This window comes from Glycine max, chromosome 17 (genome assembly GCF_000004515.6).
Source record: "Glycine max cultivar Williams 82 chromosome 17, Glycine_max_v4.0, whole genome shotgun sequence".
Lineage (NCBI taxonomy): Eukaryota > Viridiplantae > Streptophyta > Magnoliopsida > Fabales > Fabaceae > Glycine > Glycine max.
This window is the reverse complement of record NC_038253.2, coordinates 6152164-6177486: the sequence shown is the minus strand read 5'-3', so window position 1 is coordinate 6177486 and position 25323 is coordinate 6152164. Positions and strand designations below refer to the sequence as shown.

At 34.6% G+C, this 25323-nt stretch overlaps 4 protein-coding genes across 14 annotated transcripts; 2 read left to right on the top strand and 2 right to left on the bottom strand.

The window, feature by feature from the left end:
* Positions 1 to 352: 352 nt before the first annotated feature.
* Positions 353 to 3060, bottom strand: LOC100803217 (uncharacterized). Its single transcript, XM_003549527.5, has 2 exons — positions 2577 to 3060; positions 353 to 593 (listed from the first exon to the last, which is right to left on the bottom strand). Exon 1 carries the CDS (start codon positions 2962 to 2964, stop codon positions 2584 to 2586), a length of 381 nt encoding a protein of 126 aa, XP_003549575.1. The 5' UTR covers positions 2965 to 3060; the 3' UTR covers positions 353 to 593; positions 2577 to 2583.
* Positions 3061 to 6265: 3205 nt separating this feature from the next.
* Positions 6266 to 13552, bottom strand: LOC100802329 (calcium homeostasis endoplasmic reticulum protein). 8 transcript variants are annotated; one of them, XM_041011102.1, is made up of 7 exons: positions 13193 to 13545; positions 11597 to 12708; positions 10869 to 11146; positions 8336 to 10411; positions 7784 to 7936; positions 6682 to 6779; positions 6266 to 6524 (listed from the first exon to the last, which is right to left on the bottom strand). In XM_041011102.1, the coding sequence occupies exons 2-4, from the start codon at positions 12661 to 12663 to the stop codon at positions 9630 to 9632; spliced, it is 2127 nt and encodes a 708-aa protein (XP_040867036.1). In that variant the 5' UTR covers positions 12664 to 12708; positions 13193 to 13545; the 3' UTR covers positions 6266 to 6524; positions 6682 to 6779; positions 7784 to 7936; positions 8336 to 9629. The 8 variants fall into 8 exon arrangements, with proteins under 8 accessions (XP_040867036.1, XP_040867031.1, XP_040867033.1 ...); XM_041011097.1 differs by having other exon boundaries at positions 6682 to 7936; XM_041011099.1 differs by having other exon boundaries at positions 6266 to 7674.
* A 1691-nt stretch (positions 13553 to 15243) lies between these two features.
* Positions 15244 to 22395, top strand: LOC100801253 (nuclear transport factor 2). Of its 4 annotated transcripts, none has more exons than XM_006600524.4 (10): positions 15244 to 15424; positions 15520 to 15587; positions 16246 to 16431; positions 17525 to 17825; positions 17916 to 18148; positions 18247 to 18421; positions 18658 to 18779; positions 18871 to 18933; positions 21587 to 21650; positions 21758 to 22395. In XM_006600524.4, exons 3-10 carry the CDS (start codon positions 16246 to 16248, stop codon positions 21994 to 21996), a joined length of 1383 nt encoding a protein of 460 aa, XP_006600587.1. In that variant the 5' UTR covers positions 15244 to 15424; positions 15520 to 15587; the 3' UTR covers positions 21997 to 22395. The 4 variants fall into 4 exon arrangements, with proteins under 4 accessions (XP_006600587.1, XP_040867029.1, XP_006600586.1 ...); XM_041011095.1 differs by having other exon boundaries at positions 15244 to 15432; XM_006600523.4 differs by lacking the exon at positions 15520 to 15587.
* Positions 22396 to 23396: 1001 nt separating this feature from the next.
* Positions 23397 to 25051, top strand: LOC100800713 (mitochondrial import receptor subunit TOM5-like protein). The gene is given in 2 exon segments (NM_001360433.1): positions 23397 to 23568; positions 24662 to 25051. Coding segments are annotated over 2 exon segments (165 nt in total). The 5' UTR covers positions 23397 to 23481; the 3' UTR covers positions 24740 to 25051.
* Positions 25052 to 25323: the final 272 nt, after the last annotated feature.

Sequence of the window (25323 nt, the reverse complement as noted above, 5' to 3'; positions counted from 1 at the left end):
TGAAGACTAATGAATAGTTTTATTTTATGGCTAACACCTCCCACAAAAGAGCCGACTCTGAAACATGGACATTACATAGGCCCGCGCCCCAACTTAAATTTAAATTATATTTACAAGTTAGAAGACTAAAAGCAACAGAGAATTTGATACCACCATATTATAAACAAAATTTGTGAAAAGCTAATAGAGCTCTTAGGTGAAGGCACGATTTTATAGCTAACAAGAATAAAGCTTTAAACAAAATATGGATTTCATTTCCAAGATGTGTAAGCTGCATGCTCCGTCTAGTTGCCCTGAAGAAATTTTGAAATGATATTCAAAAGCTTCCCTCAATCAAAATAAGCAGGGGAAATTATTCTAACCATTATCAAGTCATTGAATCAATTTACTTTTTGATCCCACATCCACAAATAAGTAAACATATAGTTAAACTTTAACTCCAGCCAGCTACACTTTATTGATGTAAAATGTTTACACACCTCTTTAAAATGGACGGTCATTACAGGTCTGTGATAAAGACTACACAGACCTTTCCATTGACAAATAACAGAAAGTTGACAGGGCCAATAATGTCATCCCACAATAGCACAAACCTGGTCACAAGCAAAGACAAGCAGTCAAAGATAGTTTCAAACAGAGTTATGATGGCACGTGTATACTACTATTAGTGCACTATAGTTATAAGATCAAGTAGCAGAATTCAAGCACCGTAAGAATGATTTCTTTTTCTTTCTTCTATACTAAATTACTAATAAGAAAGGCACTACACTAGTGCAGAAACGAAACTAGTATCTCAAAATGGGATAGCTTTCTTTCTAATATGATAGCAGGTGCATACTACAAGTAGTGCATTATAGTTTTCTTTCTTTCATGTTAGTTTAGGCTGGATTATTAATCTGAATAGCAGAGCAGAGCTACCAACTCAAAAACAATATAGTGGAATAGCAGATATTTGGATGGCCACTACACTAAAGATAATGAGGAAAAGGTAATTTATACCACACATATGAAATGCTGGAAAAAAAAATAAAGACATCATTATTAATAATCAAAAGTAATAATAATCTATACACAATCACCGCCTATATAAGACATATTTAACAAGTTTAACAAGTCAACAACAAGAAGAGACTAATGCAGAGGATCAGGTGCTCCGCTGGGCACCTGGGCTGGATGTGACTGAGATGATGCCTTGGCTGCACCAAAGAGAATGAACAGAGGTTGTCTCACAGAAGAAGAAGAAAGGACAGAATTGTCAAAGAAGAGAAGAAGTTGCAGCAAGGAATGGACATAGTGCAAGTATGAACTATGAACCAAGTCAGGAAGGAGGTACAGACTCAACAGAGGTTAAGGAGCTGCCAGAATACATTGAGCTGATGGAGAAACAAGGCTTTCACCGGAAGACACATCAACAGCCAATGATGGAAAATGCAAACAATGGAACCTGGTGCATCATTCTTTGAAGAATGTGCTTCAAACCCTATTTTCATTCTGATGGGAGAAAATTATGAAATTTCATAAACCATCTCTAAATCTTGGCGGTAGTTGAACAAAAGGAGCGCAAAGCAGGAATTCAATGGAATGTTAAATATAGTGGCTATGAGCCTGTGAGAGCCATCATTCAGACTGATATCACCACTCGAAAAAACACAATGCAACACCTCTTCCATCATGTCAAACTGCACAAAGGACCTTCTCATTGAGTGTGTAACACCATGGATCCCTCATAACTCTAGCAACAAGACCATTCAAATCCCCTCCTAAAAAAATATTATTTTCCTATGGGATTTCTTGAACTAACTCTTCCAATCTTCCTAAAATTGGATGTTGATGTTGCTCTAGCCTTGTTTGGGGAGAGCAAGAGCAATACACTTACAGAGATCTTGCTAATGCAACAGAGCTTCCTTCTTGAATTTCATTTATCTTCTAACATGTACTTTCCTAACCAGAGTCTGTTGCTAACAAAGCACGATACTTAAAGCGTAAAGGACTAGAGGATTAGCAAAACCATAGTGTTAATCCATGTCATAAGATTCAATAAAGCTTTACATGGATATCGCCAACTGCCTAACTTAACCTCTTATTTTATTCACACTTCATTTGGCTACATAAAGTTGCGGGAACAAAAAAGCACAATGGAAACAAATTTAAAAAATACATTGAAATCTAAGAAGAAGAAGAAATAAGTTGGAATTAAGTTAAACAACTCCATAACCCAAACACTAGGTCATGGAATGGTACCTCTGAGAGATCGTGCAGGCTACATAATTCTCAGGTATAATTATTAAACCATACAGCTTCTTCAAAGTTCATTAACCTAATAACTTTCAGACGAGGTTCTAAAAAAAGGTCCACGACCGGGATTTGGACCACAACATCAAGGTTTCTTAACTGTCCCTGACCGCAACGCGACCGTGATCGCATTTGTCCGCAATATCAACAAACGCAACGAAACCGGAATGCGAATGCGACCGCGACCGATATTTAAAACCTTACCTCCAAAGGTTAATCTCGCAAATCCAAAGATGAAAAACCCTAATAAAGAGAAATGGGGAGGGGGGAGGAAGAAAGTAGACCTGTGAGTCACTGGTATCCGCCGCCGCGAGCGTTGATGTCCTCCTCAACGGCGGAATTGAGATAAACGGGCGGAAAGTCGGAGACGGCGAAGGTCTGTTCCTTCATGAGCTTCTCGACGTCGGGCTTCTTCAAGACGGTGCGTCGTATGGGAGGGCGGTTGCGGCGCTGGTCGCGGGTGAAGTACTTGATGTCGTAGACGGTCTCCGGGAGGGAGTTGGGGATGATGGGCTTCTCCTTGACGGTGGCGGGGCAGCTGAGGCGGTACTCCACGGCCAAGGGCAATGCGGATTTGTACTCAGGGTCCGCGCACGGGCCCGTGATCTCCCATGGCTTCTTTATGAACCGCTTCAGGCTCTGCATCAGAGAATTCGACGCCGATTTCGCCATGTCTACTGGGTTTCGTTTGTTTCTGAATCACCACATAGATCAAACCACCCCTCTTTGTTTCTTTCCTTTCAATCCCAAACACAATCCGGACCCGGGTCAAGAAAATGGGCAAAGTTGCCCATTGCTATATTTTACTTCCCTATTTTGCTAAATACACTCTCCTTCTTTTTTCTAAAATTAAATTACTTAAATGACCTCTTTCCTTCAAACCTTTTTTCTCCCTGCATACTCTCATTTTTAATGCAACAACGTGTTTACAACTTTTTTTTTCATAACAACAACACATTTTCTTCTCTTTCATCACACTTTCACTCTCTTCATCCCTTTGACCTCTTGTTATGGTCTCCCCCTTTTCTCCATTGCTTAGTCTCTTGCTTCAGTGTTATAATTTTTCCATCCCCAAACCTCAAGTTGTTGTAGGGGCACACCTCTTAGGCTATGTTTGGATTGATGGTAGAGAATGGAGCAAAATGGACCAAAATATAATGGAATGGACTAAAAATATCACTCTATTGTTTGGAAAAAAATGAAGCAGAATAAATTATTACTTTTATATTTTTATATTACCCATATCTAAGAAATATAAAACTCATAGCAGTTCAAGCCTACAAGATTGGCCATTGCAGAAAATGCTATCCAACGTCAATGTCATTAGAACATTTGTCATCCACCCTTTCAGCCTTTGAAGTTTAAACCCTCCTCACATTCATTAGTCACTATGCCACAATTGAAGTCTAACCACTATTTTTGTTGTGCCACTCACCACAAACATCTTCCATGTCTTAGCCTTAGACAACAAACCCCATAGAATCAATTTGTCATTAATAGAGCCAAATCATCATTTAAGTCACGATCAAAATTGTAACTTCCACTCCTGAGACCATCGAACGCCATCACCGCCTAATTCTGCATATCTGCCTTTTCTTTGCCACAAAAGCCAGAACTCATCCACACCTTTGTTTTGTTTATATTGTGTTTAGGTAGAAGGAGTAAAATGACAAATTATTAACTAGAGAACGAGAGAAATCGTTCCATCGAGTGCAGCCCGATTTGAGGGGTAAGAAAAGAATCTCAAATTGATGGAATCTAATGAAATGAACTCCATCACTTTCCATTATGTGCCATTCTTTATTTTATAATCCAAACAATGGACTTTAGGTCCATTTCATTTCATCCCTCTCCATCTTACCCCTTGCCATCTATCCAAAAATACCCTTAAGTTATTCAGATTGAAGGACTAATATTAATTATATATTTTCCTCACTTCAATTGTTCTTTTCTTTATATTAGATTTTTAATGATTCCATGATTGATTTTTTTTTATATGTTTTTCTTAATATTTTGGAAACTACTTTTTATAATACAATTTTATTTTTTTAACATTCTAAAAAATACATTTCACAACACAAAATAGTATTTCAGAAAGTAATTATGGGTAGATTGGTAGTACCCCGAAACATAAAATACTTTTTTTATAATAAAGTCTTTTAAATAAATAATAAATTTATTTTAATGATTTTTGTTAACTAAAATTTTAGTTTGTGTGATGTACAGAATAAATATCTATTTTTCTCTGATTATATTTAAATTTGATAATATTTTAAATAGAGACCGGGTTATACTAAGATATGAATTATGAGTAGTTACTGGATTACCTTTTAAAAAGATGGGTTGAATACAATCTTAGTATAAAAGGGCGTTAGTTACAAACGCTTTTATAAATGAAATATTCTTCTAGTTTAGGTTATAACTTGGACTTTTTTGACGTGATTGAGCTTATTATGGTAAATATGGAAAGAAACAAATGTTTACATTTTTTATGGAGAAGTCATGAGAAAAAGTGGCATGAATCATAGACCAAATTGAACTTGAAGTTGAAATGACTATTATCTCTTGGACAATCTAACATAAGTTCAATATTTTTAGCATATATTGAGCTGAAAAAGATCAAAACAATATGAGACCAACACCAAAATTTTATGATAGATTTATCTAAAACTTCGTGAAGGACCCTAAAGCCAAATTGAGTAATTGACCATCTAGAGGGTCAACTAATTCATGGTCACTGATAGACATGTTTTACTTAGTAATTCACATAACTTTTGTGGATTAAATTATAATTGAGCTAGCTAACATTGGATTTTATTTCGAGTGGTGGCTCTAGTTAACCCGAAAGAGATTTTATATAAACATATGTTTAGAATCATAGAATGATCGTTTAGTTTGATTTTTAGACTCCTTCCTACTTGGATTTCTCTATTTTTGTTTCTTATTCTATTCTCATCCTCTTAATTCAAACATTATTTTATAATTAAAGTTCGTTTAATGTTTGTTTTTAATATTGTGAATGATAATTTTTTCTTTAATTTATTATTTTTCCTTTTTAAACACAAATGTTTTGTACTTTCTGCTTTGAGACAACAATAATGGAAAATGAAAATGAATCAAGAGGATGCACAGGTAAGTCAAGACCCATTTTGGAAAGTAGTCTATGTACGTTATGTATATACTAGTAAGTAACCTCTGCGTTCACTAGTCATGCCAGTGTATACATGATTTTTTATTCATTTTAAAAATATAATAATAATAATTATTTTGAAATTAAACTGTGTTATACTTTTGTTGCACGAAAAGTAAGATGTATGTTTAATGAAAATCATACGGTAAGACGAAAATCACCGTTAATTTTTTAAATAATTAGCATATTTTTTTCCATTGACTTAAATAGAAAAGTATATTAGTTGTAATAAATATTTTAAAATGATTTTTTCCAATATATTTCAATCAGTTTTTCTATCAAAACATTTCTAATGATACTAATCAAGTTTCCTACCAACATATTTGTAATAATATATGACGTATGGATAAAATAATGACATAATAAAAATAAATAAATTAAATTTCAAAATAAAATATTTAATTGAGTACAATTATAGTATATTTTAGAAAAATAATAATATAGCATAATATGTGTAATTGTAGGGATATACAAACTTTATAATTTTATTTTTATTTTTAAAATTAATATAAATAAATATTTTCCATTGATAATCACTATATTTTTTTATTATATAATATAGTGATGATGTAGTTGTAGCACTGTATCACCAAATTGCTGGAAACGAACTATGGTTGCCTTTTGCTCAACTGGTTCGTCAGTTTCATAAGAAAAATTATAAGTTTTTGACTAAAAATTTAAGTATTTACCTCTTAATTAAATCTCAACTTTCTACCCCGTTATATTGCAATTATTATTGTTATTATATTTAAAATAAAAAAAACACATAATATAAAATGATAATAAAATTTAAATAAATCTTTTAATTCATAGTAAAATTGCATGCCCTATAACTGATTCATGCCCTACAACACCTTAACATGCAGACTAAGTCCTAGAGGTAGGCAAAGTGACTGATATGGTATTAAGTAGACTAATATCGAACATTGATTTCAAAAAGTAGCATTTACAGTCCAATAAAATTTCAACTGATGCAAGAATTGTTTCCATTTCTAGTGTTGGGACTTGAGACCTTAACCTCATGATGTTGTTCCATATACCTCTGCAATAAATTAAAAAAAAATGTATATTTAAAGATGATAATTTGAATTTGATCATTTCTGCAGCAGAAAGATCTATTAGCTTAAACAAATATTATGTTTCTTTTCGCCTAGACGAACACTGTAGTAGAAAGGAATGACTTGGTGCTAATCAATTACCTTAACTGCATCAAGCTTGACACCGTTTTTTTTAGATATGATAAGGTGTCGAGTGCACCATCTGTTAGCTGGTAGTGTCCACTATATGCAGAATTGGACTTAAAAACAAAAGCCACAGAGAAATACTAATATTTAAAATTCTCCTACACGTAAATCTTGAGTTACCACAACAATTATAACAATTGGGACGTCAAGGGGCCAAAACAAAAAAGTAGCCAAAATAGGCCGCTTCAGTTGCACCGAAAAGAATAAAAACAAATTTATTCATGACAATTGTCTTAGAAGCAGACATATTTTATTTTATCCTTACTACTCTCTTTTTTGGTGAATATTTTATCCTTACTACTACTACATAACCCACTAATAACTATCATAATAATAAGTAAACAGTACCACAACAGATCATATATAACTCTTTTAACTACAATATAAATTGCTGTTAGCTTTAACTCAAATTTAAAAGATGTTGTTAAATGTAGTCAGCAGGCTATATATACTTAGCTAGTTAGCTTGAAGCTAAATTGCCACCTTTGGTTAGACCTTAGAGACTATTAATCGTGATACGTTCCTTCTTTACTATGCCAGCTTTTTTTTAAGAGGAGAATTGGATGATTTTTTTTTTATGAAAGTAGAAGCATTCTTTTTTTAATCTTAGTGAATGCTTAGAGATTAGAGTTCTCTAAAAATATGAGAAGAAGCATCAAAGTATATATATTGAAAACGATATTAAATATTTTCACATCCTAGTCTCCAAAAATATAAACTCTCAACTCAAGAAACATATTTCTTTTCACCTCCATCGAAAGAGCATGGTTCAAAATTCCATGAACTTGTAGTTCACCCAAAGAAGCAACCTTTTCATGAACAATACTTTTAACATGAAAAATATAGATACCATATATAGACTGCACATAAGAAGACATGACAAACATTATATAGTAGTAATTAAAGCAAAAACTGATTGATGTTCTGAATTACTAGGAGTAAGCATGGCTGATCAAAAAAAAAAAAAACTAGGAGTAAGCATGATATATATGTTAAGAATCATCCATATGTATGTTTGCACATGTATTTATAAATGATAATAACTTCAACTAAATACCTTTTTGGTGACCTCAATAATAAGACTGTCTAGCTGAGGAGTTGAACCAACAAAGAAACCAGGACCTTGCACAGCACAGTCCACATTAAGGTATGCTACAGCTTTGCAACCAAGATTAATAAGGTTGTGTTCAACCCACTCAGTTGATCCTATCTACATAAACAGATAAACTTGATTTAGAGAGAATATTGCAGGAAATGACACCATTATTGATATAAAGCAAAATCATTTGATTTGATAGTGAGCATATGTGAATGTTGAAGAAGGCAACTGACAACACATTGAAGAGAAAACTGGTAACAAAATTGCAATCTGTATCAAGAAGAAATTCAAGAGCAAGATAACAACAATTAATTGAGGCAAAGAAAACAAATAATAGTAGAGTTTCACCCCAATCTTATCAACAACCACTGACACCATATCATCATGAAAGCGGTTATAGCAGACATTAACAAGAATTTAAAATTTAAAAAACCAAAAAAACTGGCTATTTGCCTTATTATTCATGGAACCACGATATATATCAGTTGTGAAGAAGGAATTACTACCTACCATCCCAAATTCCTCTGCATCCCAACAGCAGAGAATGATAGTCTCGCTTGGCTTCCACCCCAAGCCCAATAGAGCAGAAAATCATCGAGCAATGTTGAGTAGTGCAGCTGTTCCAGTGCTGGGATCAACAGCACCATACGTCCATGCATCTCTATGGTTCCCAAGCAGAACATATCGATCAGATTCTTCAGATCCCTTTATGACAGCAAAAACATTTTGTGGCCACCTTCTTTTCACCCTGAAAAACATAAACCAAAAGCCAACAGAAACATACACACCAAACACTATCGAGCTTTAGCTTAACCATTGCCATTCCTCCTTTTCAACTCCCCACACCTCATTTCCATCAAATTGTGTGCCATCTTACTGAGGTGTTATCTTATCCACTAACCGAATGGGGCTTTGAGTTGAGAGGCTGGCAGAATTATGCCATTTTTAGGTGTGATCTATTAATCCTTCGCCATTTGTCCATGATATGATGAACATGTACAATACTGAAACAGTTTCAGAAAAAGACTCGATGGCGTTATGCGAGGCAAAGCTAGGTAGATAAGACTCAGTTAAGATTACTGCAAGGGACATGTTTTTCAATGTGTCCTGCAGAGTGGCTGACCTTCATAGCCAAACCACACAGGACAAAACAAAAAGATCATGGCGGCCATAAACGATAAAGAATTTGCTATTGCTGTTAACTTGTCAGTTTCAAGTCAAGTTGAGTGATTTTGCTCATCTGTGACAGCTTAAATAGTTTCTTAGCCCAAGTTGAGTATGTTAGTCAATGCCACCAAATCGCGCAGCTCAATTCACAAATTTATCTGCTTGATCATGGTCACTTTAAATTGTAACTCAATTAAGGGTCTGTGGAACTGAAAAAAAAAAAAAAAGAGCACAACTCGCTCAAGCACACTGAATCATACAATTAAACAAAATCCATTAAAAAAAAGGCTAAAATGAATAAAGGATAGAGAGTTACAAGGAATAAAGACTCCATTAAACCATATACCAAAATCAAACTTCAGCTAAGGGAATATAGAGGAAAATAGGATTATCATTCATTTTTTATCCCATTACCATGTGTGACTTAAAGTTTATGGAATATTCAGTTTTGGTCAAGGAATGATACATCAAATCCATGATTTCAGCTGAAAAAGCACATTGGACCATAGGCAAATAACAAACAAAAGTATCAGCTCAACTACAGTCATTCAAAGAAACATTAATAAAGACAAAGCTAACTGAGCTAGTCTAAGATCCTGGAATCCAAAATATTGGATGAAAAGGTAATTAGATGCTTTCATCTTGTGGCGGCTCTAGCACTCATTGATGAATGGTAATTGGTGCTTCTCTGCTTCCTGTAAGATGTATATACATCATCATACTGACTCACCTCATTGGGATTGGCTGTGGCCCCAAGCCCCAACCTGCCTGAGCCACTGGATCCTGGTTTCCTTTCTACAGTCCCATCAGCATAGGTTCCCGTCTCTGGATCAACCTGCAAGGTTGGGGGTGGAGGTATGCAAGCACCTCCCTTTCGTACTGGAGGCTCCCTCTCATATTCTCTATCATATTCATCATCATCTCTTGAATCTGAATTCATAGGGCCCTCAGAAGGATTTACCTCTCCAATTTCTTTAAAAAAATTTGACACTCTTTGAAGAATTTCTGATGGTGGTACAGTCGATGGTGGTATTATAGTTGGGATATCCAAAGGGCTCAAAGGAGAATATGGGACCCCGCTACCAATCTGCATCTTTTTAACCATTCCCGGAATGAGGCCAGGTGGGAATAATGGATATGGTGGCAATTGTTCACTGGTGTTGGATGATGGAGGGGGCAATAAATGAGCACCAGGTGCTTGGTTAGCTGATTGAACAGAAGATGGTATAGCCATTGACCCAGGAAAGGCACCGGGAGGAGCAGAACTTGGAAGAAACTGCTGAGCTGCTAGGGGTACTGATAGTGACTGTGCTGAAGCTGCCAATTTATCAAGACGATCTTGATCCAAGGCACTTGAACCAGCACCTAACCTATCAGTTTGCCACTGCTGGGCAACATGATTAGGTGTCTGCAGTATTCCTGCAATAGGGAAGGGAGAAGAAATTATAAATAATTTACTAAATCACATAATATATATCCTGAAGTAATCAATCCCTTGTAAACTTCAGTTTTTTTTTTTGTGAAGACTTGTAAACTTCAGAGTAATGTCAAGAAAATGAAACTAAGTTGTTTCAAGTTCAGTGGTGACCAGTGTGGGTGACTGTAATAAAAAATTAATGCCTAGTCATTTATTCCAAAACTTCATGGAAAAACATGCAAGAAAAACACCAAATTAGCTTACAGTGTTCTAATGGATAAATTTACAACAGATGACACAACAAAATTACTTGAGTAAACCCCTTCCCTTTCCGAAAAGAAAGCAAAAAAAACTTAAGTATTCCTTAAAGCGAGATGAACATTATCCAGCTATCACGAGAGAAGAAATTGACTGACTTATCAAGCCATGAAACATTCTGGCTAAAAAAGAGAAGCTTACCTGAACCTGACTCTGCTGAAGCAGAAGATAAATCCTTTGAAGCCCCAGGAAAAGAAGTTGATTGTGGCCCACCAATCATCTCACCTTTCAGTAAAGATATAGTCTCTTGATCGTATACCTTCTTAGAAGACCAGAACTCCACCATTTGCTGCATTCTTTTCCTGTATTCCTCATTGCTTTGTGGATTATGATAAATTCTTGCAAGCATGGAGCCTAAAACAGGTTTAAAGGCAAGAGCTTCATTGTCAAGGTCATTACTGCTTGTCCTCCGATTTAAGCTGTGAAGTAAAGATAATGAAAAGCAGAATCATCCACTCTAGCATCAATGTCAAGAAGATTATCAAACCAGGATCAAAATAAGCAAGAGAGCAAAGATCTTGCAAAAAGTAGAAGGTTTTAAGAAGAAATTTCACAACAATTTCTAAGAGATTTAGGAAGAAAATAGAAGGTTTTAGGGGGAAAATGAAATACATGAGTAGGGGTAGTGTTTGGTAACAGTAGTAAGTCCTATACAACATGATTTTTATTGCATTCCTAGAGTCATGAAAATAATCCACCAATCAGGAAAAAACTGCAAATGGAGAAAAACCTACACTAATAAGTAATAACCAAGCTTATTTTAACATGAAGACAGGGAGGGAAAATAGTGTATGTGTGATCCATACTTTCTGCTTATTAGAAGAACATTTCTAACATTTTATAATATGTGAATTAATCAAATATGATACCTGTCAAAAAGTATGTCATTGGCAAGGTATATTATGTGTAATTGTCTCTCAACTTCATCCAATGCAAAGACCCTATCTCTAAGAGCCTCTGCTAGGGCTGGTGCAAATGGAGATCTCTGCATGAACCAAAGTTTTGCACCTTTGATGGATTCTTTTGTACCATTCAGATTGTTAAGGACATTACTGAGCTCCATTGCAACATCAGATGGAAGTGGCCCAAAGACCCCTTTGAAAGACTTGGATGACGGATCATACTCAGGCCGACCAGGAAGTCCAAAAGACTGAGGATGTTGATGGTGGTGTTGTTGATCATAGAACTGTTGGAAATGAGGTGGACCTAGCATCGAAGGTGAAGAACCAATTCCTGCAGGGTTCATTGGAGAAGCATTTAGAGGAGACAGATTCATCATTGGATTTGGAGGATGCATCATGGGCATGGAAGATGATGGAAAAGACGGGTTGAATGGACCACCCGGGGGACGAGTTGATAACCAAAGCTTATAACGGTAGTAACCATGGCCTTCCCCACCAAAGAGGAAACTATAGGAAGGATTATCCCGTTGCTTTTCACATATCATAGCTTCAAAGTCAGGGCCATTTTTCACTGCATACTCAACAAGCTTGTCAATTCTCTTGTGGAGCTCAGGATCAGAAGGGGGAGCAACCGGGGGTGGAGCAGGAGCAGAATCATAAAATGGTGATGGAACAAGCGGAGGAGGATAATGTGAAGGGAACGTGGGCGGTCCTTGGTGCTGCTGCTGCTGAAGAAGAAGATGAGGCGGGGGAGGGGCATGAGGGTGTAATTGTGGAAGTGGCTGTTGCTGTTGCTGTTGCTGCTGCTGTAGGGCAGGATGATAAGGGAACTGTTGCATAGGGGGGGGTGCAGGACCAGGACCAGGACCAGGACCTGAGGGTATAAAAGGAGGACCGTGCATTGATGAAGGAAATTGCTGATGCTGGGGATGAAATCCAAACTGCTGCTGTTGTTGCATATTAGCAGCTTGTCGCTGTTGCTGAGCATATGCCATAGCAGATGCAGCTGCATAATCATGACCCTGACGTTCCATAACCTCAGCAGCACTTCAGAAGTAGTATTATCTTAATTAATGTACCTACAACCAAAGAAAATTTTTAAATCCCTTCCATTTAGTTATTATATATATAGTTGGTTGCCATTGATCCATAACCTAACATATTCATAACTTCAACCCAAAAATACTGCAATAGTAGACAAATTTTTAAACAAACATTTCTAGAAAACAAAATTGGCTCGATTGAATTCCTCTTATCAATTTCTGTGACGACTACAAAGTTCAGTTGAAATAAAAACTAATAAGAAAATGAAAAATTATTATAATGAGAGAAGGCACGCTAATGAACAAATCCAACATATCACTTGTCAGGTCTATACTACTTTACCAAACAAGCCACAGACACTGGCCGTAGAAAGCAGTAATTCCGCCATGAAATCATAAACACTATCCAAACTCGAATTAAAAGAAAACAATTATTAAAGAAATTTCAAATGGCGTAGCCAAACAGGAAGCGAGAACAATTAGCGGTAGATATAAAGAAAGCAATAGGGTGAAATCGCACCTGATGTAAGAAACGAACGAAGAAAGCAAGCGGCTGGGGTTTTGGGATGCTTGCTTACACTTCCACGAGAGACCAGCGTGAAAATTTTTAGCAGGATGAGAGAAAGAAGGAGGCCGAGGTTGGTGCGAAGTGCGTACGACGTCGGCGACGGCGGTGCGGAGTGCGGAGGCGATGGCGACTGGTGGTGATGGTACGCAACTGTGAGAGAAAGGGAGCGGCAACTGAGGGTTGTTGGTGAGAGAACCCTTTTTTAGCTTCTTCGGAATATTACAAGGATCTACAATTTTGAGGGAGAATAGGAATGGATCGGGCACGGATATGGATTACCCGTTACGTGTCTGTCAGAGAAAACTCGTCTTCTCGTTACTCGCTGATGCTGGATATATATATATTCATACATATTAATGAATACTTCAATTTTTTTTTTTTAAAAGTGATTTTTAACCTTAACTAGAACTGGTGAATTAAAAATCAAGAGAAAAAAATATTAATACATTAAAATTAAACATGGAATGACTATTTCTTAACATAAATAAATATAAATTTAAACTACAAATAAAATTATAATATCTCAAAAACATAAATTTAAATAAATTAAAAATACATTATATCATATATATATATATATACATATATATATATATATATATATATATATTACTACTCATGTGATAATACAGTCATGTTCGATCAAGATTAAAATAATAGATAATTAAAATTAAAATATAATATATCATTAGATTTTTAACAAATTAACAATACACAATAAATAAACCTGTAAAAATTTTAATTATTACTTTTTAAAATATATCATTTAATTGAAATATTAATGAACTTTTTCTATAAAAAAAAAGTGTTATCACGGAAGTTGTATTTTATATATATATATATATATGAGAGAGAGAGAGAGAGAGAGAGAGTCTAGTGTCTAAAATAATTCATAAAAAAATTATTTTACACCATGACTAAGAGTGCACTAAGGAGGAATACTGGAAAAGGTAAATAGTATTTATTTCTTTGTAAAACTTGTCACTTTAGAGAAGAAATTTTATGCTATGGGATCCATTATTTTTTTTAAATAAATATTTTCTCTTCCATCCAAACGAACGCTAAAACCTGATTGGATGTATTAGTTAATGACAGTTATAGCCATAAATTTGGACAAGTCCATGGTCAAGGCATAATGCTATGGCAAAATTCAAAACAGTGTTTTCATTGTATTATTAATAATATCAGTAAGAACCACTCCAGGAGCAAAGGCCAGGCTACCTACCATACAAAAATGAAAGTTATTACTTAATACAACAAGAGTGTATGAGAGAGTTTCACACTTGCTTTCACAAGAATAAAAATTATGAATTTCATTTAAAGGCATAGAGAAAGGTCTCTTGGATTATTATTTTTTTTGACAAAAAGTTCTCCTGGAATTATGAAATGAAATATGTGCTTGATTTATCTTATTTTAAAAATTAATCACTATTTTAAATAATTTAATTTTAGAACCTAAATTAGATTAAAATTATTATTATTAACTAATGAAAAAATAGACACTATGTTATTTTCTATTTGTATTTTTATTATTTGGGTAAAATGTAAAGTTTAATTTTAATAGTTTTTATCTTGGAAAAAAGATCCTCAAAAAAAATATTGAATGAAAAAATTACTGTAATTTCATTTTTTTTCATGTGGGTTTAACATGATGCACGATTTAAAAATAAAATAATGAGTAATTTTTAATCAGCAGAAAATATTAAGTAATTTGAGGAGCAGATAAAATAATATAAAAAAATAATTCAAAACCTTTTTTTACATCAATATCTCTTATTTTTTGTTTTGTAATTTTTTCTAGTTACATTTAGACATTTTTTCCGGTACACTTATGATTTTGCAGTTTACAGAAACTTTTAACTAGATTGGATGTATTGAGAGAAGTATATTAAAACAATGTACTAATAATAACATTCCTAAAACAAAAAGAAAATTTATACACCAAATAATACTATAGATGATAAAATATTGTTATAGATAGATTATAGATACAGATAATAAAATAAAACGTGGGAAAGGCATCTTGGAAAAAAAGGAAAAAGCAACAGCGGGAGTCATCGTCTCTAGTGAATTGTGATCTCCGAATCCGAACACAACACACAAACAAAGCTTCAGAGTCTTTACTCTCTCTCTCTCTCTCTCTCTCTCTCTCTCTCTTCGTAAATCGCGTCTTCCACCAATCAGGTACGCACGTGCGTGTTCTCATCAACTCCTTTCTTCCCCGTAGTAATTGTCGGATACTCTAGTTTTTCAGTTATGCTTTTGTTTTGCACTAGCAGCTTGCTTGCTTGCTACCTGATCTGTCAATACTGCGTCGTTTAGGACCAATCCCTCACCCTCCAAGGATGTACGCTACTATTTTGTTCTTCCAGCCTTTTCCCACTTTTAAAATTCTCACTTAACTCGAATGGTTCTGATGTAGACTTTCATTTTGTTTAGGGTTTTTAGGACTTTATAATTCTCATGATTTTGTGGGTTTTTGTATAATTTGCTTTAATCTTCCAGTGTTCCATGTTTCTGGATTAGGATCATGATTTTACTGTTCTCTAGTGGCTTGATTAGGGTGTTATATTACGTAAGCACTTAGATACTGTTACAAATTTGCTATATAGTCCTCACACTTGATACTTGGTAAATGTGAAGTTTCATTCCAGTTTATCTCTTCACCCTACATTTGTGTTTTCCCCTCCATTTGTAGGTCCTGATCTGACTCTTTGCAATTGTTTTCACCCTATATTATGATTTCAACACACTGAGTGTGTTTTTTGCTGCTTCTTAAGAGAGATTTTTTTGTAAAAAAAAAAAAAACTATTATTTTTTAAAAGGATTTTGTTTTGTCCTTTTTCTGACATACTATATGTTATGCAATTCTTTTGTTAATTTGAGATGGGGGTGGGGCATAGCAGGGTGGCAAGCTGAAATATTTCTCTTGCTTTCCACAACCAAGATTTATCCATCATTAATGATTTTTTTGTCTTTACATTAATGTAAATTTAAAATTCCAGATGGCAATGCCGGAGACAATCCCTCCCACTACTCCCAGTGCTCAAGTTGTCGGCAATGCCTTTGTGGAGCAATATTATCACATTCTGCATCAATCCCCAGAATTGGTGCACAGATTTTATCAGGATTCAAGTTTCTTAACCAGATCAGACAGCAATGGTGTGATGACAACTGTGACAACTGTACAAGTAAGTCTATAATCTACCAGGTCACATTTTAGAAATTGAATGTAAGCATTATGAAGAGACAGAATGCAATGAAATCGTTATTAACTCTTTGGAAGTAGATATTCGTAACCATCTTGAAAATAGTTATTTTCAACATATCACATATTATGCATTTTATCTTGGCATTATTTATAAATTATAAATCAGGTCCCTATTTAACTATAGAATGACTGAAATTAATAAAATCGCATCTATCAAACAGAAACCACCAAATGACTCGAATTGTGGTTCAACTGTTATGGATTTGTAGCTTTGGATTTAAGATTATTGAACTGATTACTGTCGGTCCTTATATTAATCAATTTACTTTCTGTCCTAGTATTGTGATTTTTGGGCTAGATTTATCTATACTTCATGATTCTTCCTCAAAATACAATTTAGTCATTATCTACCTTTGCAGTATGGATTCTTTACAATTTGTCTATGCTAGATGATAACTACCATACCAGCCCATCTTATGTTGAGTCTTGTTACCTGTTTCAATCATATTGAAAGAGCAATAACTGAACATCCGTTTATCGATTATATGAACAGTTCTGTCATTTGGCTAAACTTATTATTCTATTAAAATATTTAGCTTAACAATTGCTGAGTGTGTTTTGCCCTCTCCAACAACAACAATCTACAACAACCAAGTCTTTTTCTACCAGGTAAAGTTGGCTACTTGGATCAAACAATGTCGTAAAGTTGTATGGTGAACCATGTCTTAGGCAAACCATTAACCTCTAAATCCTTAATTGTTTTGCTATAATTTCTCCTGGTCTCCCTCTATCTCTAATGATAGAACTACCATCCATCTAATCTACTCTATTAATTGGGGTGTGTACCATACCACTTTTCTTCATATATCCCCAATCCACCTAAGGCAAGATTCATTCTTTTCAGTATACATAGCTAAATACTATTGTGATGTGATAGCATGCTTACTCCCTTGCTAAATACATTTGTCACATAATATGTCTAGTTTGTGTTTGTATAACATTTGTACTCCCTGGGAAGCTGCCTATTAATGGTTTGGTTTCTGAAGAATTTCCTTACTTAACTGTTGGATCAGGAAATCCATGAAAAGATTATTTCCCTGAAATATGAAGATTATACAGCAGAAATAAAAACTGCAGACGCTCAGGAGTCACATAAGGGAGGTGTGATAGTTTTAGTAACTGGATGCTTAACTGGGAAGGATAATGTGAGAAGGAAGTTCTCACAGACATTCTTTCTGGCTCCACAAGAAAAAGGATATTATGTCTTAAATGACGTCTTTAGGTTCATTGAGGAGAATGACACACCTCAGATAAATTCTTCCTCAGTAAGTGTCATCAATGAAAATGCTGAAGCAGTGCATGAGCCAGAATCAGGTTAGCATGAGTTTTCTCCACATATATGTATTCAACAGTTATTTGGTTTACTTAAACCTCAATTCGTAATTGCTTCTTCCATGTTTCTAGAGGATCTGCATGCTCCCAAACATCTCGTGGAAGACAATGCAACTTTGGCAGAGGGTGAGAACCTTAATAATGGTGCTGAAGTTTATCATCCTCAGGATGAGGAAGAAGGATCAGTTATTGATGAAGAGGTTGCTGAACCCCCTACAGATTTAAGTCAGAATGATATTGTTACTGTTGATGATTCAACTTCTGCTGTCCTGGATGATGCACCAAGGAGATCATATGCAGCCATTGTGAGTTTGTCGTTATATATATATATATATATTCTTGCCTTGTGATACTCTTCTGCTCCTTTACATTCATTAAATTAATGATTTTCATTTACATGAAGGTCATGAAAAGTCATGTAGCATCTGGTCATGTCTATGTTCCCAGCCGAGCTGCAAGAATAGCATCTGCTAAATCCAGTGAACAATGGCCTACTACTGCCAAATCAACCCCTGTGCCTGAGGCATTAGCTCCTAGTAGTGATAGTGCACCTGGGAGCAGTGATGTTCATGAAGAAGGTATACATTGGTGCTAATTGACATGATTGACAGCTATGTTCTTTTTCAGACCTGTCAACCATGATCTAGACAGTTTTCCTCCCTGGCTTGTTTCATCTAAAAATGGCTTGTGAACGGTAGAGATCAAAACAAATACATTAAAGAAAAGGAGGAAAAATACTTTATAGAATTTATAATATACTGGTGCATTAAATTCTAGTTTGAAAATCAATTGACTTGTTCTGTACTTTTAACAGCTGAAGGTCACTCCATATACATCCGGAACTTGCCATTTAATGCAACAGTTGAACAACTTGAAGAAGTCTTTAAGAAATTTGGTCCTATTAAGCATGGTGGTATCCAAGTTAGAAGTAGCAAGGTCCGTGGATATTACTGTCTGCATTTTCAAATTATCTAAGCATTTTCTGAGGCAAGCTTATGAGCTATATTATATTTTTGGTTTCTTGCAGCACGGATTCTGTTTTGGATTTGTTGAATTTGAAGAATTGAGTTCCATGCACAGTGCACTTGAGGTACAGAGCAATTTTGAACTGTTGATTTTGTAGTTCTGCGCTGTTGTTTGTTTATTTGGCCATGGAAGAAGTGTCTATTTGTAGATGTCCATAAGATTAAAATTTTTTATATCTTTTAGAATACTTTTAGTTTATTGGTAGTGGTACCGATTAGCATTAGCTTGTAGCAATGTTGCCTGTATTTCCCAAGGTTCAGCTTCTGATTGGAGCAGTTCTGGGGCTGGAATGTTCAGGAAAAGAATATGTTCTGCATCTTTTGCTCATAAAAAATTGTGCCTGCTTCTAAACTGGAAGGTCTTTCTAGAAATCTGATTAAAGCAATATATTAATGCATTTTGGAAAGGGGATTATTTTCTTTGTGTTTAGTATATAGTTGATCTTGTTAGATGTTTATCGGGGATGTGTTTGTGTTGTGATAGTTTTGTGAAAAGCATAAATGGATCTTATGATTGCAAAGCATTTGAGAAGATATATCTGTTTAGATTAAGGTGCCCAATCACACTGTTAATTGTTCATATCACTGATGTTTCTTTGACAAACTGCGATATTTTGTCTTCTCAAACATCAGTATTTGATATGTTATCTATGACAACTCAAGTTTGATTTTGGTTGCAGGTACAAGTACTTGACTCAAACTTAGGAAGTTAAGGCTTGTTTTAGCCTGCAGTGTCTTTTTGTTTCTCATTTTGTTTTGGTTTTTGACTAATCCTGTTTCTTTCAGGACCATAAGTTATTCTTAATTGATATGCTCCACTACTGTCTTTTTCTTATAAAACTTTTATTTTTAAAAAATATTTCCTTCCCATTTGTTTCCTGTTACGTCAAGCATGTGGGGTGCTTGGTATAATGGTAATCTGGAAAATGATTGGGAAACAGTGTTGCGATAAAGTTGCAGTAGCAGCACAAGTGGATGAAATGGCATGCTTTTTAGAATACAATAATTGGTTATGATGTGGCACTGATGTTGACACTAGTACTCAGCAAATAAGTCACTGAGCTGATGTTTTGGTTGAGTGGTTGAGGAGTCAGATGTTGACAAGTTGATTAGGATGGTTATGGCGACATAATGATAGATAATGATGAGTAGTAGTTTAAGAAGTTTACTGGCGTGTTAGGACAGTGGTGAAAGTCATGACTAAAATGCCATTGCAGTTAAAATAAGCATAACATATTGAAGGGGATGAATAGTACGATGGCTAGTCAGTAATGATACTCATTCACAAAATTCAGTTGGAATTAGGAAGCATTTAGTTTGATCGGAAAATGAATATGCTATTGCCTTAGTATGTTGTTGGGAAATAGAATATGTTTGTCTCTGAAGAAAAATATGCTTCCATTTTCTTGAATAGAAACTTATTAATCAAAAATAAGAAAAACAATTAAGCCCTGTATTACTAGATGGGGTTGCCTATATGGATCAATGGACATCATTGGGCTCTACAAATCAAATTTTATATAGGTTTTCCTCTACAGTTTTAATTGGATTATGTTCCATTTAATCCACTTTTCTAACTAAAGCCTCTATTAATAGTCTTCTTCTCATATGATTGTGTGTCCTCTCCACTCCAACTCTCTTTCTGAGACATTCGATCCTAAACTTATCTTCTCTCTGTTGTGTCTCCTTGTGATACTTTTTATCTCTCTTCTTTTTTGGTAAAATGTTGCAGATAATTTGTCATATAATCAGAAAATTATCTACAATGCTGTCATTGCAATACATAACATATAAGTTCACTATTATTGTACTGGCCTCTGGGCCCTATGAATTTTTGGTGATAGGTCCAAATGACTTTAACCTTGTCTAACTGTGGTATAAAACCATGGATTCCATTGGCTTTTCCAATGTAGAAAATAGAAATTCAATAAGGCAGCATGCACCCCTGATAGGGACTGTTGAGGTTTAGAGGAAGTAGCTTTGTACTGTGCTACCGTTTAACTGTGTAGACTACTTGTATAGATGAGCCCAAGTGGGATTTGGGATGCTGTGGATTTGTGCTTTTGCTGTTAGATTACTTGTCTATCTATAGATTTTTTGCTTGTCTTTTTAAAGGATATAGAAACCTACAGGTCTAGCATTAAGTATCTGTTTTGCCATCACTTGCAGTTTGGTAAAGATATTACTTACAAGTTACATGATTCACTTTTCTTAAATAATATAAATAACTAGAGAATTTGTGGGTGTTGAATTCTTATTTGTACCCTGCAGATAGAACAGTTATCGGGTATTTCACTTATTTTGAAGCATCTTCATGATACAAATACTTATCTATATTTATATTAAATTAAATCTGTCCATCTTGCTGATACATGCCATCTGTTCATTGTTTGGCTTCTTGCTTCATGTGTGTTATTGTTTAAAAAATATTTTTTATTAATTATTTGCTGATTGGTATCTGTGTCAATTAGGCAATAATCTCACCTGCAATCACATGATTTCTATTTTCCATTCTCTCGTCATTGCTACATTGTTCCTTTCACCACCACATAAACCATTCAACCTTTTTACTTTTCACACCAGTGCCCATTGCCTTAGTATCATTTCTTACTTTTTAGTCTTCTCATTACAATAGTAGGGATATTTGCATTTCTTTCTGGTTTTGGTCTTTATCCTGACACAGATGCTGATCTAGTATCTTGCTAAAACTAATTTCAGGCTTCACCTATCACTGTTGGTGAGCGACAAGCTGTTGTTGAGGAAAAGAGAACTACCACACGAGGTATACTGATATATTTTCATTTTTACTAAACATGATCCATATTTAATGGGGATTAAACCAAGGTTATCAAGTAGATGTTTATTATGCTCTTTTTCTTGCTATTCTAGTCAGCGGTAGTGGGAGAGGGAGGCACTCAGGAAGAGGTAGTTTCCGAAGCGACAGTTTCAGAGCACGTGGGAAATTTGGTGGTGGACGGGGTTATGGCAGAAATGAATTCAGAAACCAAGGAGAATTCTCAGGGCAACCTAGGAGTTCTCAACGGCCAAATCAAAATGGAGGTGGACGGGGCGGTGGACGTCAAGGTGTGGGGAACCGTAATTCTACACCATCAGCATCAACAGCATGATATTGGCTAATTTAAATAAGAAAAAGACAAACAAAAACAATACACAAGAAGCTGGTGGGTTGATTATTTTTTATAGGAAAAGGAAGCCAAACACCTTTTTCTTTTCCCTTTGTTTAGGCACAAGTTCAGGTTCCTGATTGTCATCAGTGCAATCATTCAATGAAAGATTAGTGGGTTCATTAGTTCTTGTAGAAGTGTTTTGGATGGGTCATGTATTTTTTTTCATTACCAATGCACTTCTCATCCTTCTTCCATTTTGCTAAGTTATCGAGCAAGATGTGTTCCTGCGATTGAGTTGTTACACGAATCTCTGTTGTGGAAGGTTTATATGGAAATTGGTACTATGTGAGTTCATTTTCCTTTTTTCATAAACTTAATGAAAACTGTACCATTTTTACCGATGAGCCTAGGGTGAGTGTAAGAGGACTTTGTGCATGTTCTTTTTATTGGTATTTGACTATTAGTTGACATTTTTTTCATGATATTTTAGCTTTTTCAACAGGAGAAAGCAAGTTGCAATATTCAGTAAATGTTCAAGAGATGTCTTCATATAGAAAAATTAACGTACATTCAAGAGATTAGTCTGTTGATTGCCGGGTGTGGGGAATAAAAACATAATTATGTTATTAAATATAAGAAAATAGATTTTTGCTTTAAATTAAAGTTTACATATACAATGTTTTTCTAAAAGAAAAAAGGAAGGAGGGTAGTGTGGATTCACACTAGACCTGCCAAAATCTGTCCTAGTTGTAATGACGCACTCCAAGTAACAGCAAATAAGCAACGCTAGAAATTAGAATTCTTACATAAGAATTATTGTATGGTACATCGGGAGGAACTGAGTATTATTAAAATTAGTTCCTATAATTGCACAAGCTTTGCTCTTTTTTTATTTTACTGAAACAAGTTTTATTTTTAGTCTCTATACTTAAAAATAATTTATTTTAGTGTTTATACATATCATTTTTTAATTTTTTAATCTCCCTTAATCTTTATCATCTAAACTTATAAAGATTAAAAAAGTTAAAAATAATATCTATAAAAATTATAAGAGGCAATTTTTAAGTATAAGAATTAAAAGATAAACTTAATATAAATATAAAGATGAAATGAGTAATTAAACATTAAAATTATTTTAATTTTTACTGATTCCAAGTTTATTTTAATATCCTAATTACCTAAATACTTATTTTGGTAATTTTAATAATTAAAATAATAATATTTAAATATTTGATCAATTCTTACATTGTTTTTCCTAAGCTGTTTTGAAACAATGTAATCAAGTATATAAAATACTTACATATATTTGCCCAAGAAAGGAAAAAAAAAAAAAAAGTGGTTTGCATTTTGGCTCGCTTGCACGAGTCAACAAAAATAAAAATCATAAAACAAAAGTCGTGAAAATGCAAAACCCAGAACCCTAGCCCTAGCCCTAACCTAATACCAAAATCTCGTTGTGGTGCTTTCGCCTTTTCTCTCACATCAATGGCCGACTCTGTAATTTCGATTCAGTACCTTAAAGATTTCGTCAATTCTCAAATCTACGACGATGAGAAGTGGGCCTTCAATGCGGTAATCTCTCTCTCTCCCTCTTCCTATTCTTCTATTCGATTCGCTACCGCTCCCTTCGTTCCTTTTTCCTTTGATTCTGGCTTATGTTAATGTCATTTATTCAATATAGCCTTGTTTTTTCTGTGAAACAGCGTGAGTGAGATAAAGCAATAGCCCCGATGTATTTGCTATTTTCAAATTTTACAGTTATATGTATGAAAATCATGAGACCCTTTATTAACTTGGGCTATTCTTGTGTTTTCTTTTAATGTGCGAAGGAAAAAAAATTGATTTCTCTTTTGTGATGAGAGTGCCTTTAGCTTGCAAAATGGATGGGTTGCCATAGCCCTCCCATTTTATTCATCGTTGCAACATGATAGATCCGTGGCCGACCCATGATTTTATACTTTGTGGCGTTGAATCCGTTGCCATTGTCAACTGGTGTGAATACTTATATGGAGGAGTTTCAGTTCTTCATCGAACTCGAAGATCTCGTTTGAGTTTAAAGATTCTTGTGGGTTTTATAAGTTGTTGTGTTAATGATTTTGTGACTTTTGGATATTTCTTCCGCTGACTAGCTGTTACCCTTAGCTGTTATGTTGCTTTCAAGGTTTGAAAATGTTAATCCTCTTATTGCATGTGCCTTAGTGACTATGGCATCACCTTTAGTTTCATAGGAATTCAGGCATTCTCTTATGTGAAACATTGTTGGTTGTAATCAGTTTTGCCGAGAAACTCTCAAAGACAGGATGCCTGATTTCTCATTATTGTAGAAATTATAGTATACGCAATTGAACCAATGAAGCATAGAAATTGATTATCCAGGAGTAGTGAATGGCTGCTGTAACCTCTCACTTAGAATAACCATCCTCCAAACTTTTCGAACTTTTTGGTTAATAAGATTATTTATGAGCTTAGTTTAGAGGAATTGCCGCTACTAAGTGTTGGTGGTAGGAACATGAATAAGACTTGTGCAATGGGCTATGGCTATTCAGTGTTGTTTAGGTTTTACTTAATTATAAAGGTATTTCTTCCTGTTAATTCATGTTTATATCTTGGAGCTTGAATTAGTTTAGAATGAATGTTGATTCTCTTCTGTTTTTCTCATATGCAGAAATTGCTGCGTGCTGCTGGATTGTTTGCAGGATCAATATTACTTATGCGAAACTATGGTGACCTTATGGCAATTTGAAAGTAGAACAGCAAATTGTCTGCCATGAGTTACTATTATCTACTTTAACAGTAATGTGATGTTTAGGCTTCTTTTTTTTCGTTCTTTTTATCAGTAATTTGAACATGAAGTGAGTTTTTTGGTTTGAAGCTTTCGGTGAACGATGGCAATGCTTTTCCGATTGGGTTATGTTTAATAGTACATTCACATACTATGGCTACGATGTGTTTGGTATGAAATACAGTAACTACTTTCGATATTCTTGGCTACGATGTCAAATCTCATCTGTACAAAAAAGAAAATCTAATATCTGCTAGATTGTGATTACTATTATTACTGTTGTTGCTGCTGCTGCTACAAATAATAGCTGTTATCTTAGCATGATCCCCTGCTTTGTACAGATGAGTGAAGGTTAAAATTTTATTATTTTAAATTAAATCCAGTCAATAATAAAGGTTTAAAGAATACAACCGTCTTTCTCCTAGTGTGAAAACAATAATCTATATCTAATTATTTGTCTATATTTTTTTCCAATATCATCCTTAACTATGTACGTTTAACTTTAAATTGTTTTAATTTAACATAAAATGATTATAATAAAAGTT